This window comes from Ursus arctos, unplaced genomic scaffold, assembly GCF_023065955.2.
Source record: "Ursus arctos isolate Adak ecotype North America unplaced genomic scaffold, UrsArc2.0 scaffold_12, whole genome shotgun sequence".
NCBI lineage: Eukaryota > Metazoa > Chordata > Mammalia > Carnivora > Ursidae > Ursus > Ursus arctos.
The window spans coordinates 44,751,991-44,768,230 of NW_026622786.1; the positions used below are offsets into that span (position 1 = coordinate 44,751,991).

Sequence of the window (16,240 nt, forward strand, 5' to 3'; positions counted from 1 at the left end):
GCCTGAACAGAGTAAGATGGAAATTGGTTCTAAGAAGTGGAATGCTGCTGTAACAAACACCTAAAAATGCGGAAGCAGGTTTGGAGCTGGTAATGGGGTAGTAACTGGAAAACTTCTGAGGGGCAAAAGGTTTTTTTCCAGCTTTATTGAGCTATAATTGACATATAACCTTGTGTAAGTTTAAGGTATACAATGTGATGATTTGATATATGTTTATATTACAAAACAATTACCACAAAAGTTTCCTTAACACATTCAAAACCTCACATAATTGTTTTTTTAAAGATCTAATTTCCTATCAACTTCCAAGTATATAATACAACATTGTTAACTATAGTCACCATGCTGTACATAAGATCCCCAGAACTTATTCATCTTGTAACTGGAAATTTGTACCCTCTCACCAACATCTCTTCATTCCTTCCACCTTCAATCCCTGGCAACCATCATTCAGTATTTCTATTAGTTCATTAAAAAAAAATGCACATACAAGTGAGATTGCACAGTATTTGTCTTTCTCTGGCTTATTTAACTTAGTATAATGCCCTGAGATTTATCCATGTTATTGCAAATGGCAGGATTTCCTTTCTTTAGTGCTGAGTAATATTCCATTGTATATATATTCACAACATTTTCTTTATCCATTTATCCACTGATGGACACTTACATTGTTTCCATGACTTGGCTATTATGAATAATGCTGCAGTGAATATGGGGGTACAGATATCTCTTTTGGATGTATTTCCAGAAGTGGGAATGCTGGATCCTATGGGAATTCTATTTTTAATTTTTTGAGAAACCTCCACACTGTTTTCCATAGTGGTTGTACCAATTTACACTCCCACCAGTAGTGCACAAGGGTTCCCTCGTCTTCACATTCTCACCAATACTTACCTCTTATCTTTTTGAGAACAGCCATGTTAATGATGTGAGGTGGTATCTCGTTGTGGTTTTGATTTCCATTTTCCTAATGATTAGTTGAATATTCCTTCTCATACCTGTTGGCCATTTATGGGTTTTTTTGGAAAACAGATGTCTATTCAGGTCTTCTGCTCATTTTTATTTGGATTATTGTTATTGTCATTCGTGTTTGCTATTGAGTTGTATGAGCTCCTTATATGTTTTGGATATTAACCCCATATCAGACATATGGTTTGCAAATATTTTCTTGTGAAGGGACTTTCCTGTGATTCTGGTGAGAGCTCAAAAAGAAAAGGGAGCTGGAGAGAAAGCTTCCTTCTTCTTAGAGAACACATAAATAATCCTGTACAGATGTTGGTAGAAATATGGATGGTAAAGGCCATTCTGATGAAGTGTGAGGTGGAAATGAGAAACATGTTATTGGAAACTGGGGGAAAAGTGATCCTTGTTATGAAGTGGCAAAGACCTTGGCCACATTGTGTTCATGTCCTAGTGTTTTGTGGAAGGTAGAGGTGTGGTTAGTCACTGGATCCCAGTTACGGAGTCAACGACAGTGAAGCCAGGACTGAACTAGAGCTGGAGTCTTAACCACTACATCTGTGTCTCCCACCAAGGGTGGTGACAGGCAGTGCTAGGAAGGGAGGTAGGTTCAAGAGGGCTGAAGCCAGAAGGAATTCTTTGACCACTGTGATCATGAATAAGGTGTTACCTTAGTCAGGCTTTTCTATGACCGACTCACATTAAATGATAATCTTGTTTTAGAGCTTTTCCATTTGAGTAAGATGGAAGAGCTGTAATAGCTTTCATTCCAGGGGCCTAAAAGAAATCAAATAAGACTATGTGTGTGGAGGCACTTTGTAATCTGCTAATGGGTTGGGGATATTATGCTTCTTGCCCAGCTTAGGACACAGTATCTGACATGGAGACACTTAAACACTCATTACCTATTTGTGAATGAATCAGCCTGTGACACAGGGAGAAATGAAGTAAGCCCATGTATTCACACACACACATACACACACACACACACACACACACACACACACACACACTGTATGTACACACATACTCCCTCCACTACGTTGGGAACTCTGTGGGTACAGTGTCTGTGTCATCTCTAAATCCCCCGGATCTTTTGGAATGCCCTGAAAATAGTCAGTGCTCAATAAATGCTTGTGATTAGTAATATTATAGTGCTTGTCTTTTCAGATGGCGTTTTTATGGGATAGATTCTCTTTGGGGACAGATGGAGGGATTGATAGGAATCACTGACTTTATTACTTCCGAGCCCATTTATATATTCTACACAGTGGGAGGCAGGGGTTCGAGGGTTCAGTGTTGAAGGACTGCAGCTGGAAAGGCAGCACTCCCAGTGACTCAGCAGCCTGCTCCTCTAATCCCTAGGAATGTGGGGGTGTATCATAGTGGAGGAAACAGGACCCATCATAGAGACAGGGTTGCTTGGTTTCCTGGGGGACTGTCTTCTGGGGTGCATTGAGCCAGCTAGTGGGTTGTTCTCCACCCAGTGACCAGAGGGTGGGTGAGTAGTCTTGTCCATCAGATAGAGAAGCCAGTGAGTTGGGCTTGTCTTGGCATTTAGCTGTGGGACTTGGTGTGAACAGCATGGCCTTTGAATGATACAGTCACAGCGGCCTGGTAATTGCTGGGATCAGCGCAGTTGTTGATCCTACGGACCACAGCAGGGGAGGATCATGGGACTGGGTCCCACAGCCAGAAGTCCAGCTTTGACCGGAGATGCGGAGAGTGACTTACAAAGGGAGTGGAGTGCTGCAGGTGCAACGCGATCAACAACACAATCACCGAGTTCAGGCGAGGTGACCTCATCTGGCCCAGGGCTCTGCTGAACGCAAGAGAGAAAGGAAAAGGGTATGCGTGTTGGGGGAACAGTGGCAGTGAATGAAGAGGACAAAGGCAGAAACATCAGAAAAGCTCTACTCATCTAAATTTGTGGCCAGGTCAGTAAAGCTCTTGTCATTGGGCAAGTGCGAAGGGAGGCTACAAACCCAAACCAAGCACACAGGAAGAGGAGCAGAGCAGAGAGGGTCAGAGCGACCACGGCTGTGGCTGACACACAGGACGACTACCATCTCCCTGCGGAGGAGGCTTCGTGGTCAGAACGAGGGTGACATTTGTATGTATACAATAGACACGTTTGCACTGACTGCTAACGTACTCCCATCAGGCTCCTATAACACAGCAGCATAGACTGGGTGGCTTAAACAACAGAAATTTCTGTCCCACAGTTCTGGAGGCTGGGAAGTCCAAGACCAAGGTGCCGGCAGATTCAGCGTCTTGTGAGAGCAGCTTTCTGGTTCATACATGGCTACTGTCTTGCTGTATACTCCTATGGGGAAAGAGTCCAGGAAGCTCTCTGGGGTTTCTTTTATAAGGGACTGATCTCATTCATGAGGGCTGCACCCTCTGACCGTATCACCTCCCGAAGCCCCCACCTCCTCATACCATCACATGGGGGTTAGGATTTTAACATACGAATTTTAGGGGGAAACAAACATTAAGTCCCTAACAACTGTTTTACAAAATCTGTATACAATTTACTCCAGTGCAATTTCTTGTTATGAAATAGTTTGTTAATCTAAAGTTTCAGTTTAAAAAAAAAGTTAGGCACTGCTGAAAAAGAAATGACTGACCCCGGATGGACCCAACCAGTTATTTTTTAGCTTTTCTGCCGAGGCCAGGTTATGATTGTCATGGAAAGAGTTGCTTCACAAATAGCATCCCAACCAGGGACTTTCAATCTTTCCTAAACACGGAAAGGTGGGAAAGCTGATGTGTGCAAAGTTCTCAACTCCACTGGACCTTTTGGTAAGACAGGAAGTACATCATGGACCCATACTCATTTAGTACGAGCCTGAGGCAGCAGAATTAGGACGAGGTGGTGCCAAAGCTGCCTAAGCATTATTCTTAGGACCTAAATATTGAAAAAGTTTCAAATTCTGAATTGAAAGAAGGGGATTATTTTCAGCCAGTAGGGAAGTTAAAATTTATGTTATCCTAACTTTTTGACCCTATTTCATTTAATCAGGGTTTTAGCACTCACAGCTATTCCAAAACTATTGATTTTTTTTAAAAACTTGAGCCTGAAAAACAGACAAAAGATTATATATGATATCTGTCTAATGATTTATCTTAAGAATCTGTGAGCTGTGGAATCATGATTGTTAGGACCGAGAGACACCTGTTCACCTTTCTGAAATGAGTTGCTGGAAAGATATTCTGAGATTCAGAAAGGGTAAAGGATACAGTGTTGACCTTTTGGAGACAGGAAACCTTTGATGAACTATAGGACACCAAGACAGTTCATTTAAAAGATGGTTTCAAAGCATTATCTGGGGCTGGTTTCGTATGTGCATTACTGAAGCCCTCGGGTTGTCTTTTTACATAAACCCAGTGAAATAATGGCTCCTGCGTTGTTCATATGTCGGCAACCCTCATGTGGCATCTTGGCTTCTGGGTTTTGTAACTGCTTTCTGTGTCTTTTGGACAAAATTAAACTTTCCTTACCATTTGACAGCATATAACTTTCCTAAGATGGGCGTTAAGGAGAAAAGAGACAGGAAAAGGTCACCAATACCATCTCCATGTAATTAAGGCAGCTAAATAAAATTGTCACTAATGACATTTACTTGACTGTATCATATGAGTCCCTGCTCTGGCCTGCAAGTAAGTTAAGGATCAATTGCTCGTAATATGTACAGACTGTAAATCTTTGTTGCAGGTAATAGGGTATATTTTTTTTAAGACAGCCTTATTTTAGGGCTGTGTTTAGGCTTGTGAATTCTCCCTCTTTGCTTCTTTCTCTCTACCTGTCTCGGTCTCTCTGTCTTCAACTCTCTCTATATATATACATATATATGTACCTACACTCACATTTATATATATGGATGAACATATGTGCCTACCTGTATACATACATGTAAATGTATGTGCATATGTTTTTGTAAGGTAATAATAATCAGTGGAGGGGCGCCTGGGTGGCTCAGTCGCTAAGTGTCTGCCTTTGGCTCAGGGCATGATCCCAGGGTCCTGGGATCGAGCCCCGCATCGGGCTCCCTGCTGCACTGGGAGCCTGCTTCTTCCTCTCCCACTCCCCCTGCTTGTGTTCCCTCTCCCGCTGGCTGTCTCTCTGTCAAATAAATAAATAAAATCTTAAAAAAAATAATAATCAGTGGAGGAGAAGTTAAAAGTTAGAAAAAATAGCTTCAAACTTTGATTTATAGGCTCAGATTGACCACCTACCAAGGTATAAGATGTAATCAAGCAACCAATTTGTTTTCTTTTAACTCTTAAAAGACCCTAAAAATCAAAAGTAATCTATGAATTTTTGGGGGGGAGGGTGGGGAGTTCTGGATGTGGAATTCATGAAAGTGTGTGGAAGTTAAGACTTCTAAGCTGCTGAGCTTAAACTTAGAAGTTTATACCAGTAAGAATGAGTCCGAAACAAAATTGTATTTTCCCCTACTGAATACATCATTATTTGGGTACACAATAAATAATTCCATAGGGATACTAAGAATAACACAAGCTCCTGGCCTTCTAATCTTAGGTGATATGTAAGGTCTCTCAAGGTTTTAGGGATGGGGAATGGAAGGTGACACAGAACATTCTGTTTGCACTGGGAATGTTTGCTGGGAAAAGAGATGATTGTGAATCACGGGTTGCATCCACTAGCTAACAGGTCAGAGAGAGGCCTTGGCAGTAGAGGGACTGTGCGTTGTGTCCTGAAGACACGAAAAAATATGAATCTGTTGAAGAAGTGCACGTAAGTTTGCCGCTAGAATTTAGGGTGAAACGGGAGGCCGAAGAGTCCTCTGAAGGAGCTCCAAGTTTCCTTCCCATCAGGCTTCCTCTGTGAAGACTTTCCTGACAACTGAAGTTGCTAGTCTCCTTCTCTGTGTCCCCATGAGTTTTGCATATTTCTATTGTTGGATTTTTCACACCCAGTTTAATTTTTCATGTCTGATTTCCGTACTTATCCTCAAAATAAACAATGTCAGGACTGTCTCCCAGTTCTTATCATAAAACCTGGAAAACAGTAAGTGCTCCATACCTGTTTATTGAACACACACATGAATGACTGGCTGTCTGGAGGAGTGAATGATTAGGCACAGTTTGGGGATGAGAAAGTCAAGAATCGCCTTGGCTGTTAGGCAACACTTCATAAAACCTTGATGGTTTCATTTTTCTCTTCCAGATTGCTTGCAGCATATAATAGTCTTACCGATAAACACCTGACTGGCTATTTTAACAACACAAGGATAAGGCGGCATCTCCTAAGATCAGGCCTGGTAAGATTTGGTTTACTTCCTACCTGTTTCATTAAATCCAGTAGTTCTCTCTCCCTTTTCTGGTTTCCTCTTTGAGCTAATCAGGGACATCTTCCCCCTTCCCCCCCCCATTTTAGAAAAATTACTTCTTTTCCAGACTCTGATTTATCTTTTTGAAGCTATGTTTCAAAAGATAGGAAGAGAGGTCACAATGACCACTGAGGCTACTTATATATATTGAGGGAAAACCCTAGGAGCTTCCAATGGCATATTTTACTTGTTTGTTTATTCATTCATTTATTCAACACATATTTATTGAACACATCAAATGAGCCAGGAACTATTAGGGATTAAGCATAGAGAAGACTTTACTGTCTTCAGGAAAAAATATTATTTTTAATAATCACAGAATATGGTGTGCAAGACATGAACAGTTCAAAATTTCCCCTTGAATTTTAAAAACCTGTTTCATTTCCCGGATGGTTTATTGGTAACATTAGTGTCTTTCCTTAGCTCTAAAACTATCATTTCCACAAGATTTCCATTCTTCTAAATGTGTTTAATGTGAAAACCTTTAAAAAATACTATAGTTGTCCATTGAAAGAATGGGCTTGGTTACAGAAAGCGTGAGTAACGATTTTAGCTGTTTACCTTCTTAAAACACAGTGGATTTCCTTAACTATTGTTGCCATGGTGTTGAAAGGATATGCATTGCGTTTCTAATTGTTGTTTATGTGCTTGGCACTCTGGTTGGTTAGATCTCAAGAGAGCTTGCTTCTTGTCTCCTGGGGCTTTGTTATCAGACAGACCTGGCTGAAACCCGGCTCTGCCATTTACAAGTCATAGACTCTTGAGCAATTCAGGTACTTCACTTTCTCAGCTCCAGCGTCCTGGGTTGTAGAATGAAGACCATGATACCCAGCCCTCAGAATTGTTGTCACAATAAGAGACGTGTAATAAATGCTTGTTGCAATTATTGTGGTTACTATTAACATTACTTCTTTGGGTAACAATCTGTGAGCTTTATGTACAAATGGGAAGGACTTTGTATTTACTCATCAACATCATTAACAAGCATTTATTGAACATTGGTTATGTGCATGACAACTCAAATACGGAAGATTTCTCTACAACGGGTGGCTCAAATACAGTTCCTGACTCAGCAGTGTTCAGCATCATTTGGGAACTTAGAAAATGCAAATTTTAGAGCCCCACCCCAGACCTATTGAGTCAGAAGCTGTGCAGAGGGGCCCACCAATCTGTTTTTCAACTTGTTTTCTGATTCTGATGCAGGCTCAAGTTTAAGAACTTCTGCCCTGTAGGAGCTTCCAGTCTAGTTGGGGAAATCAGATCTCCCAGAGGGGAGAGGGCAATGACACCTGTTAACTGGGGAGGGGGCCACAGTACAGGATGTTCTCAACATTTTTTCTCTGTTGGAAACAAATGGCATGATATCCCATGAACAACACATTTCAAAGACTGTAACTGAGTTATTTGTGATCGGAAATATTTCTAGAACCCTACCCCTTTCTTTTTTCCATTGGAAAAAAAAAAGATACATGAAAAAAGATTGTCAGTATCCAATCACTTGTAACATAACTCTCCTTGGTCTCTGAGCTCTAATACATTGCCATGACAGTGTTATAAAACTAGTTATCAAAATTAAGAAATATGTGGGCTTGGATTAGACTTGAACGAGCAGCGCATAATTAAGCGGAAAGGAAGAAGATGACCAATCCAGGAAGGATAGCACCCTCTGTTTACAAAAGATACAGAAAAATACAACAAATATACCCTTAGGAAGGAGTAAGAGAAAAGAAAACCGAGTAAATAAAAAACAGAAACTACCACTCTTGGCATTTTCAACGATGCCAATTGAAATCAGTCTGGAATATTTTATATCTGCAGCACTGCGTAATCTGAAAAAAATCTGAATCACGACAAATTAAATTACATTCTGGATTGGAGAGTGGAATGAGAAAAAGCAGTGTGAAAATAAAGTAATGAAACCAATTATTTTTAAAACAAACTGATGAGCACCTCTGTAGCTTACATGTTTTGCCCTTCAGAGTTATTTCCTGTAAGATCATCAGTCCTGTGATTACTGCTCCTATTCATTGTTTCAAGGTAGCACCCCACTTCCTCTTTCCAAATGTGTTAAAAAAAAAAAAAAAGAAATGAAAGGAACACCTGGGTTCCATCAAGGGGACATTGTGACTCTAATGAAAACCTTGCTTTAAACATCAAGTGCACCACCTGTGTGTGTTTTCTCAATGATGGGTATATGAGACTGATTTTTTTCCTTATGAAATAGTCATTAAAAGTGAACATTTATCAACCCTAGTAGTATACTCTCTCATGCTTAGAAGACACTGCCACTCTCTTTCTGTCTCTCTGTGGCACTCTCTCTCCCCTTTTGGTAATGAACAATACATTTTCTGCTTTGTATTTCCATGTGTGTTTTATTTATTCCTGACAGATCACAAGAAGTGGAAGAATACTTTCTGAAAAAGAATACAAACTAAATATCATGAAGAGGGATCACCAAAAATATATCCGGGAATGCCTAGCTCAGGCTATTTTCCATAAGGTTCTTGATATGGAGGTAAAGTATTTACATTTTCTTTATAATAGATATTTTCTAATATGACAATTAATAATACTTCTGTATCCAGAAGCAGAGGAATTCCTCCTGTATTTCATTAAAAAGGAATGGAACAAGGTACCCTGAGAAATACTCCACATCTCTCTAGGTAGCAAGGAGCCAAGAGACTGAAGGAAGCTTTTCTCCATTTCAGTTAGGGAAAAATATGGACATCATTATATATTTTGTGGTATTTAATTTAACAAATGTAGATTTTTAATCCATAATGGCTACTCTAAAACATACCAGCCCTCACCATCTGTACCTCAATTTCCATTTGCTAAAAAAAAAAAGTGACATCTGTTTAAATATCAGTAATTCCACTGCCATGAATTATTTCAGATTTGTTATTCTTTTAAGGCTCTGAAGCTGAGCCGTATGCTGAATTTCAGGGAAGAGGCATTGAAACATCTGCTGTCCCTCCTACTTTAGGCCACATTGGTCAGCATAGATTCATAAACCAAGCATCAACAACTTTTTTTTCAAGTCTGACATGGCATTTTTAGTAGGATATCTAGCTAACTTGATAAATTATTTTAGCCTTGCTCCATAGAACTTATAGTTTCAAGCATCAACACCATTTTAATCTCCGTGAAAAAGCATGTCACTTCTTGGCTTGGCCATACAGCAGTAAATCAGAAAACTTGGCTGGTAAAATCATTGACCTGTGAGTGTAGTAAACATTTATGAACAACTGTGGAATCGCCGGTAAACCAGTACGAAGTGCAGCGCCACTGAAAATATTTACTATTATGCTGCCATTATATTAGCAAGTGTTGTGTTGAAATAAGATGTATATGATCTGTTAACTCAGGAGTTCATTGTATGCTTTATATTATGTGCATGAATTATGTGGGATCATTGTTTATGGTCCCCAAATTCACTTGCTCATAAAAGTATTAGTTGGAATTCTGCAACTAGTGTTAAAAAAAAAAAAAACAGTAGAGTAAATTAATCTATATCTAGTTTCAAATTTACCCAATAGGCACCAAATTTTGTATTAGGCACCAAATTTGTATTTGATCCTTCAAGTTTAGTTTTCCAAACTTTCAAGTCATTGACACATCATAACTATTAAATATGTTATTATTTAAGAGTCTTCATACATTCTTGAAGTTTGGAATAGATACCTTAGATAAGTGTTAATATGTAATATATAATTTTATATAATGTAATATATATAGTTATGATGTGTAATATATTAATATAATTAACAAATGGAATAGCTGTCTCTAAATTGTCACATTTGTCTCACATATAGTTTATGCCGATGATGCTGTTTACCAATGGTGTTACATTAATATTCATGTATTCGTGCTTACAAGAAACATCAATCATTAATTGTAGGCTTACCATGTACCAGTATGAAGCTACGTGATGTAGCTGTGAGATATAAACACAAAAAATCCAAAGCCAAAAAGATCAAAAAACAAAACAAAAAACTATTGTAGAAAGTGATCACATGCTAGGAGAGAGGGAAAACAGACTCGGCTCAGGGAAGAAGGGGATGATGACTTGCCTCCGTCAGAGTCAGAGGACGCGGAACAGAGGACCTGCTATTTGAACTGGACCTTGAAGGCTAAACGAGGCGTCACAGGAAAGCAGGAGAAAGGCACTGGAGAGAGTGAGGACAGCGGGCGTGAGGTTAGAGAAGAAAGGTCTTCGTGGATGGGCAGGAAAGCTCACTGAGGCCAGACCACACGGTGGGTTGGTTGGAAGAGCAGCAGGAAGTGACACTCTTCAGGAAGCTGGGCCCGGGTTTCTGGAGGGCCTTCAATCCCCAGCGAGGGTTGGAGTGGAGGTGATGGGGCGATGAGATGTTTTTTCAGCAGGGGCGTGAAATAAATGAGCAGAGCCGTGTTAGAAAGATGATGTTGCTAAAAATGTGGGAGATGGATTAATGAGCTGGAAAAGATTGCGGGTGGGAGGTCAATTAGGAAGCTGTTGCCGAAGGGTGAGAGCTAACAGCAGTCGTGGAGACGCCGGGGAGAGGCAGCAGTCCCGGATGAGAGGAGATGTGACGGAGAGAGAGGACGCTGCCTGGAGGAGGGCGTGAGAGAAGGAGCCGGAGCACCGCGCGGGGGCGCTAGCGCGGCGGGTGGCGCGCGCTGCGGGAGCTCGGGGTCGGCCGCGGGGCCAGGAAAGAGCCCTCGCGCGGTGGACAACCAGGCCCCCGGAGACGTGTCCTGGAAGCCGGCGGGCTCGCCCAAGCTGCCAAGTGGTGAAACCGGGAAGTGCTGGGGAAAAGAAGGAATTCCGTCTGACCCAGCGGCGAAGACGTTGGTGGCCTTGCTGAGGACAGAGGGCTGCAGATTCGGAAATACAAGGAAGATGGCAAATGGCTGGTAGTGAGTGTAATGAGGTTTGGTGATCAGTGGGTGAGAGAAGAAAGGGAAGTGTCCAAAGAGGGCTGACGATGATATTCGGTAGGGAAAGATCGAGTCTGCAGGGTCCCACAGGCTGCACGAGGGGATCAAGAACACAGAAAAAACACTTTTCAAATGCCCTCAAATGTGTCTGAATGATTTCAGATAGAATCCTAAGCAGCTTGCTTTTTACATGACGTTTATTTTATTTTTTTTAAAGATTTTATTTATTTATTCAACAGGATAGAGACAGCCAGCGAGAGAGGGAACACAAGCAGGGGGAGTGGGAGAGGAAGAAGCAGGCTCATAGCAGAGGAGCCTGATGTGGGGCTCGATCCCATAACGCCGGGATCACGCCCTGAGCAGAAGGCAGATGCTTAACCGCCGTGCCACCCAGGCGCCCCCATGACGTTTATTTTTAAATTATATAATTGATGTATTACAGAAAATTAGGGAAACACCGTAAAGTATAAAAAGGAAAATAACCACATAGAATCCTTCCTCTCAGAGAGGACTGCTGTTGACATACTCACATTTCCTTTTAGTCTCTATTCATATTTATGTATTAATAAAAACATGCTATATTGTGAAAGGACAGGATCTTGTGAAAAATAAGTAAATGAATAAATAAAGAGCAAAGAAACGGGAAGTTAGTGTCCAGTAGACCGAGCTTCAGATGACAGACAGTTCCACCACTGACCAGATGTGTGACGGGGGTAAGTTCAAGGTCCTCTGCCTCAGTTTCTGCACTGGTGGAATGAGACTGCTTTGCAATTAGCATTAAGAAGAGAAGACCCACAAGATGCCCCTTCCTGGCATGGGGGCAGCCACACAGTTTGAACTTGATCAATTAAATTGTATTTCTGTGCAATTCCATATTTTACGTTTCTCCTGCATGACATGCATTTTCCTTTTTTTTAAAACAAAATCTTTATGAATCTTAAGGATTATATTCTATTCCATTATATGGATGTGCCCCAAAGTTAACCATTCCCTTTTAGGTTTATATTGCTCCTGAATTTTTGCTTTGAAGAAAAAATTCCCTTCAGATAGCATCTTTGTGTATAACACAGATATGTTTTCTTTTACTTCTGATTTCCTCCTCGGTTTAGAAATGAAACGTATTGGTTAAAGGGTAGGGACACTTTTGACTGCTTTATGTTAGGAATCTGCTTTCCAAAGAGTTGTACCAATTTATAGTCACACTCGCACTCTTATGCAGGTGACTCTTCTTCATCTCAGTGACAACGGGGGGGGGGGGGAGGGTAAGTGGGAATACAGTTAGCTGGTGGGATTATTTTCCGCTAAAAAAAATCTTTGCTGTAATTGACATGATCCTCTCCTCTTCTTTCCCATATGCTTAGCGTTATCATCAGCTTGAAATTAAAAAAAACCTGGAGACCTTAGCTAAGAAGGAGCGAATTCAGAGATTTAAGGTAAAGAGCTACATAATTCTTGTACTTTATAATATTATTTTATGACTTTAAAAGTCAATAGTGCTGTTATTGAAGCTTTTTGAGGCACTTTACTTTTCAGTAACTCATAGCTAAAGTCAGGTGTTCGTTTCACCACCATTGGCCACCATTATTTCCGAAGATCATGGCAAAATAGGAGCTTCTTCCGCAATTTTGTAAGGTACCAAGCTTTCAAAGGAAACATGGAAACACTCAATTCAAGTTTGAAATTTTGCTTTTGTCTTTTCTTGATTGATATGTGACAGAGGCCCAAGGATTTTTGTTTTGTGTCTTAAAAAGCTGAAAATAGTTGGTGATGTTGCCAGTGTGCTGGAAATTGGCATTCTAAGAATTATCCAATGGCCCATTTTCATGCAAACGTGCCCCTTGAAAAGAGATGGTAGGAAAGACCTACCTCGGCAAACAGAAGCATAAGATTTAGACATTCTGTACAAGGCATTTTAAAATTCCTTATTTGTTTTTATTTTTATTTTTATATTTGATATCCCTTCTTTGAAGTGAACTTATGGAACATATAAATTTGAATCAGGAGATGAGAGACTCGATTAAGCATGTCTGAAAAGTCTCAGTTTAGGTTGGTGGTTTTATTCAGTTTCTTGAGCCATTCAAATGCACAGGCTATTCTTCATTTTCTGTGTCATCTTACAAATGTGGGGCCCAAGACACATTTCACAAACTGAGGAATATTAGTAAAGCTTCTGGAGAATTGGTTGCCACATAAGGCGGTAATTTTTCCCTCTTGCCTGATAGACTCAAATCTGTCTTTTTCATCATGGCCAAAAGATAGTCTTGTTACAGAAGTGTTGTTAAATAACAGCAGATAGGACAGTTTTTCAAGATCAGAAAAGTTGGTGTGTAGAGATTTGTGGTTAATTCAACTTTGCCAATATTGTCCTACATCAAGGACTGAGTTACAGATTCTATAACTTACTGCTGAAAGGTTGATGGAGAAAAATGGTCCCTGGAAATAGCGAAGAACGCTGCCAAAAGCCGTGTGGGATTCCCTTTCACCCAGATTGCCGGACAGGTGGACTAAGAAGCACATGAACATGTTACAACATTGGCAGAAATTCCTGATAGACACTCCAGTTCCTCCCTATATGACGTTTATTCATAACAATTTTCACTTTATAGCTGCATTTGGTGAAAGACCTATGATTTAGGTTCCTTTTATATAATATGCAGCCCTTTTGCTTGGGGCATGATGTAATTATTTTTTTAAGGTAGAAAAGTAATAGTGTCTGGTAGTCGTTACTGACCAGAGCTGTGAGGAACATCGTGCTGCTTGTAGTGATCTACTTAAAGCAGATTCATAAATATTCTTGCTAAAACCCAGGATATGCTGTATCCGTAGCTATTTCTTTGAGGACAGCTATTTCTTCCAATATAGAAATTCCCGATTCTCATTACCACACCCAATGTCCCACTACAGCTGTGGAAACTTTCTGTCATGAGAGACCTCAGGAGGAACACTTTTGAAAGTAATGAGAAAGGACTTCTTCAGGCATATAGTATCTCTGTAACCTGTCAGGCAATAACCTAACCTCGATTGCTAATTATGTATCCATTTGTTCAATCACTTTCTTATTCTAGGGAGAACCCACAAGATGGTCTATAGAAAATAACATGGCAATCCTGTCTCCCCACCCCCCAGTTGGCCCAAAGACTAACCGTGGCCATAGTGTCCTGGTCAATGAAGGACATTCCAGTCCAATAACACCGGTGAGTCATATTAAACGCTCTGTCATGGACCATTCTGACTAAATAATATGTAATTTCTAATTACTCTCAGAAGGAATTCTCTCTGAGTGCTTGTTGGTATAATTCTGTGAATCCTACAGGATGCCAGTGTGGTCTTGTACCTGTTCAACTGTTTTTAGCGAGCGTCCTACTTTCAATCAGTATCGCCCCTGTCAAGTCCATTTTGCTTGTCACTGCTAGAGTAGTTTCCTTAAAGTGCAGATTACTTGTTACTTACATACCCAAATGCCTTCACTGGCTTTGTGACATTTTTAGAAAAACCTAGACTCTTTCACCTGACATTTAAGACCCTAAGCCAAATGACCTCAGTTTAGCCAACCCAATATTTCCCCTCATGATTACCCTTTACCACTCGACAATGCAGCAAGGTTGAACCACTAGTGGTTGTGTATATGTCCTATGTTTTGTGACCTCTGGATTTTGTCCTTGCTCTTCCCTCCACTCTCACCTTATCTGTCAAACTTATTTATGCACACAAACTCAATCATACTGTATAGCATGTTGGACTAGATACTTATATTTGTGTTTCTTTTATCTAAAGCATGGACAAATACTCTAACATAAACACAGTTAAATGTGCAGAGATTCTATTTAAAGAAATTGCACAAGCCGACATTTCATTCCAGTTTGATTCATTTATAATATAGCTATGGGATTAATTTGAAGGAAGGTGAGGTAGCTTGCAACAATATAGGTACAGGAAAAGATTTGCAGAATGTTTGCTGGAGGTTGATGGTTTAAGTTGTAAATGAATTGCTTGATCACATCTGTATTCTTGCTTTGCGTGGCCTAATATACTTCCTTGTTAGCATGAACATCTTTTGGATTGCACAATATTTATAGAGAAATTGCAAAGCTTTCACAGATTGTTGAAGTAGGTTCATCTTGTATAGTGTTAAGCTTTGACATTTTTCAAAGGTAAATATGTTTTGACATTTCCCGATGAACAGCTCAAGTTATGAAAAGCAACCGTTTTCCCTTTGTTGTTACCATATTTCCAAGCTTCATTTAAATGTATACGTACACAAATAATTCTTTTTTTGGATGGCAAATTCACTAGGCTCCCAAAAGCTTAACCTGGTTGAAACAAAAGAAACAATCAAGTGCTGTTTTCTATCTTCCCACCTGTTTCAGAGAGGAGAAACCCTTGAAAGGCTTTCTTTTCAATTTTCCAGCTGAACACCCTCAATAAGTAGTTTATGATACATCCAGGAGATCTTAATGTGGCAGGAGTGAGAAAGTAATTTGAAAATTACAGGAAACACTGACACCAGCACTTTAGAAGCCTTTCTGTCTGGTAAGCCACACTTCCTCACTTGGCCACCCCCTGTAGTGCTTTCGCACCGTAAGGGATCCCTATGGTGATCTTGGAATCGTGGCTCCCATTTTACAGAAATACAAATCTTCCTTTTCGTTCTCCCAGCCTGGATACATATCCTTTAAATTTGACTCCTGACCTCCAAGTGCCGTGGAGATGGAGAGAATAATCCTCTTGGGATATTGCCATTGATTTTTCTTTTAACTTTCTTGAATGAAGAAAGCAAGCATCCAGTGAATAGCTATTGCACTTGGTCACTAATTGAACCTAAACCGTCAGAGTAGCATATAGGCTTTTAGCTGCACCATTCCCATTACAACTGTGGAAAGCCATTCAACTCATTCTGCACAAGCTTGGAAAATTCACCCCCAGAGATCGTTTAGTAAGAATTAGAAATGCTCAGCTAAGCTGGGTAATCACCAGGTAGTCCATTTCAGTTCACATTTTGG

General features: G+C 40.3%; 1 protein-coding gene across 1 annotated transcript in view; it reads left to right on the forward strand.

Annotated features, from left to right (window-relative positions):
- The window catches only part of ERICH3 (glutamate rich 3), a 95,303-nt gene that overhangs the window by 17,689 nt on the left and 61,374 nt on the right, over positions 1-16,240 (forward strand). The window contains exons 3-6 of the mRNA XM_044383573.3: positions 6,155-6,248; positions 8,707-8,832; positions 12,602-12,673; positions 14,306-14,434. Of these exons, the coding sequence (XP_044239508.2) occupies positions 6,155-6,248; positions 8,707-8,832; positions 12,602-12,673; positions 14,306-14,434 (421 nt within the window). The remainder of the gene's footprint in view (positions 1-6,154; positions 6,249-8,706; positions 8,833-12,601; positions 12,674-14,305; positions 14,435-16,240) is intronic.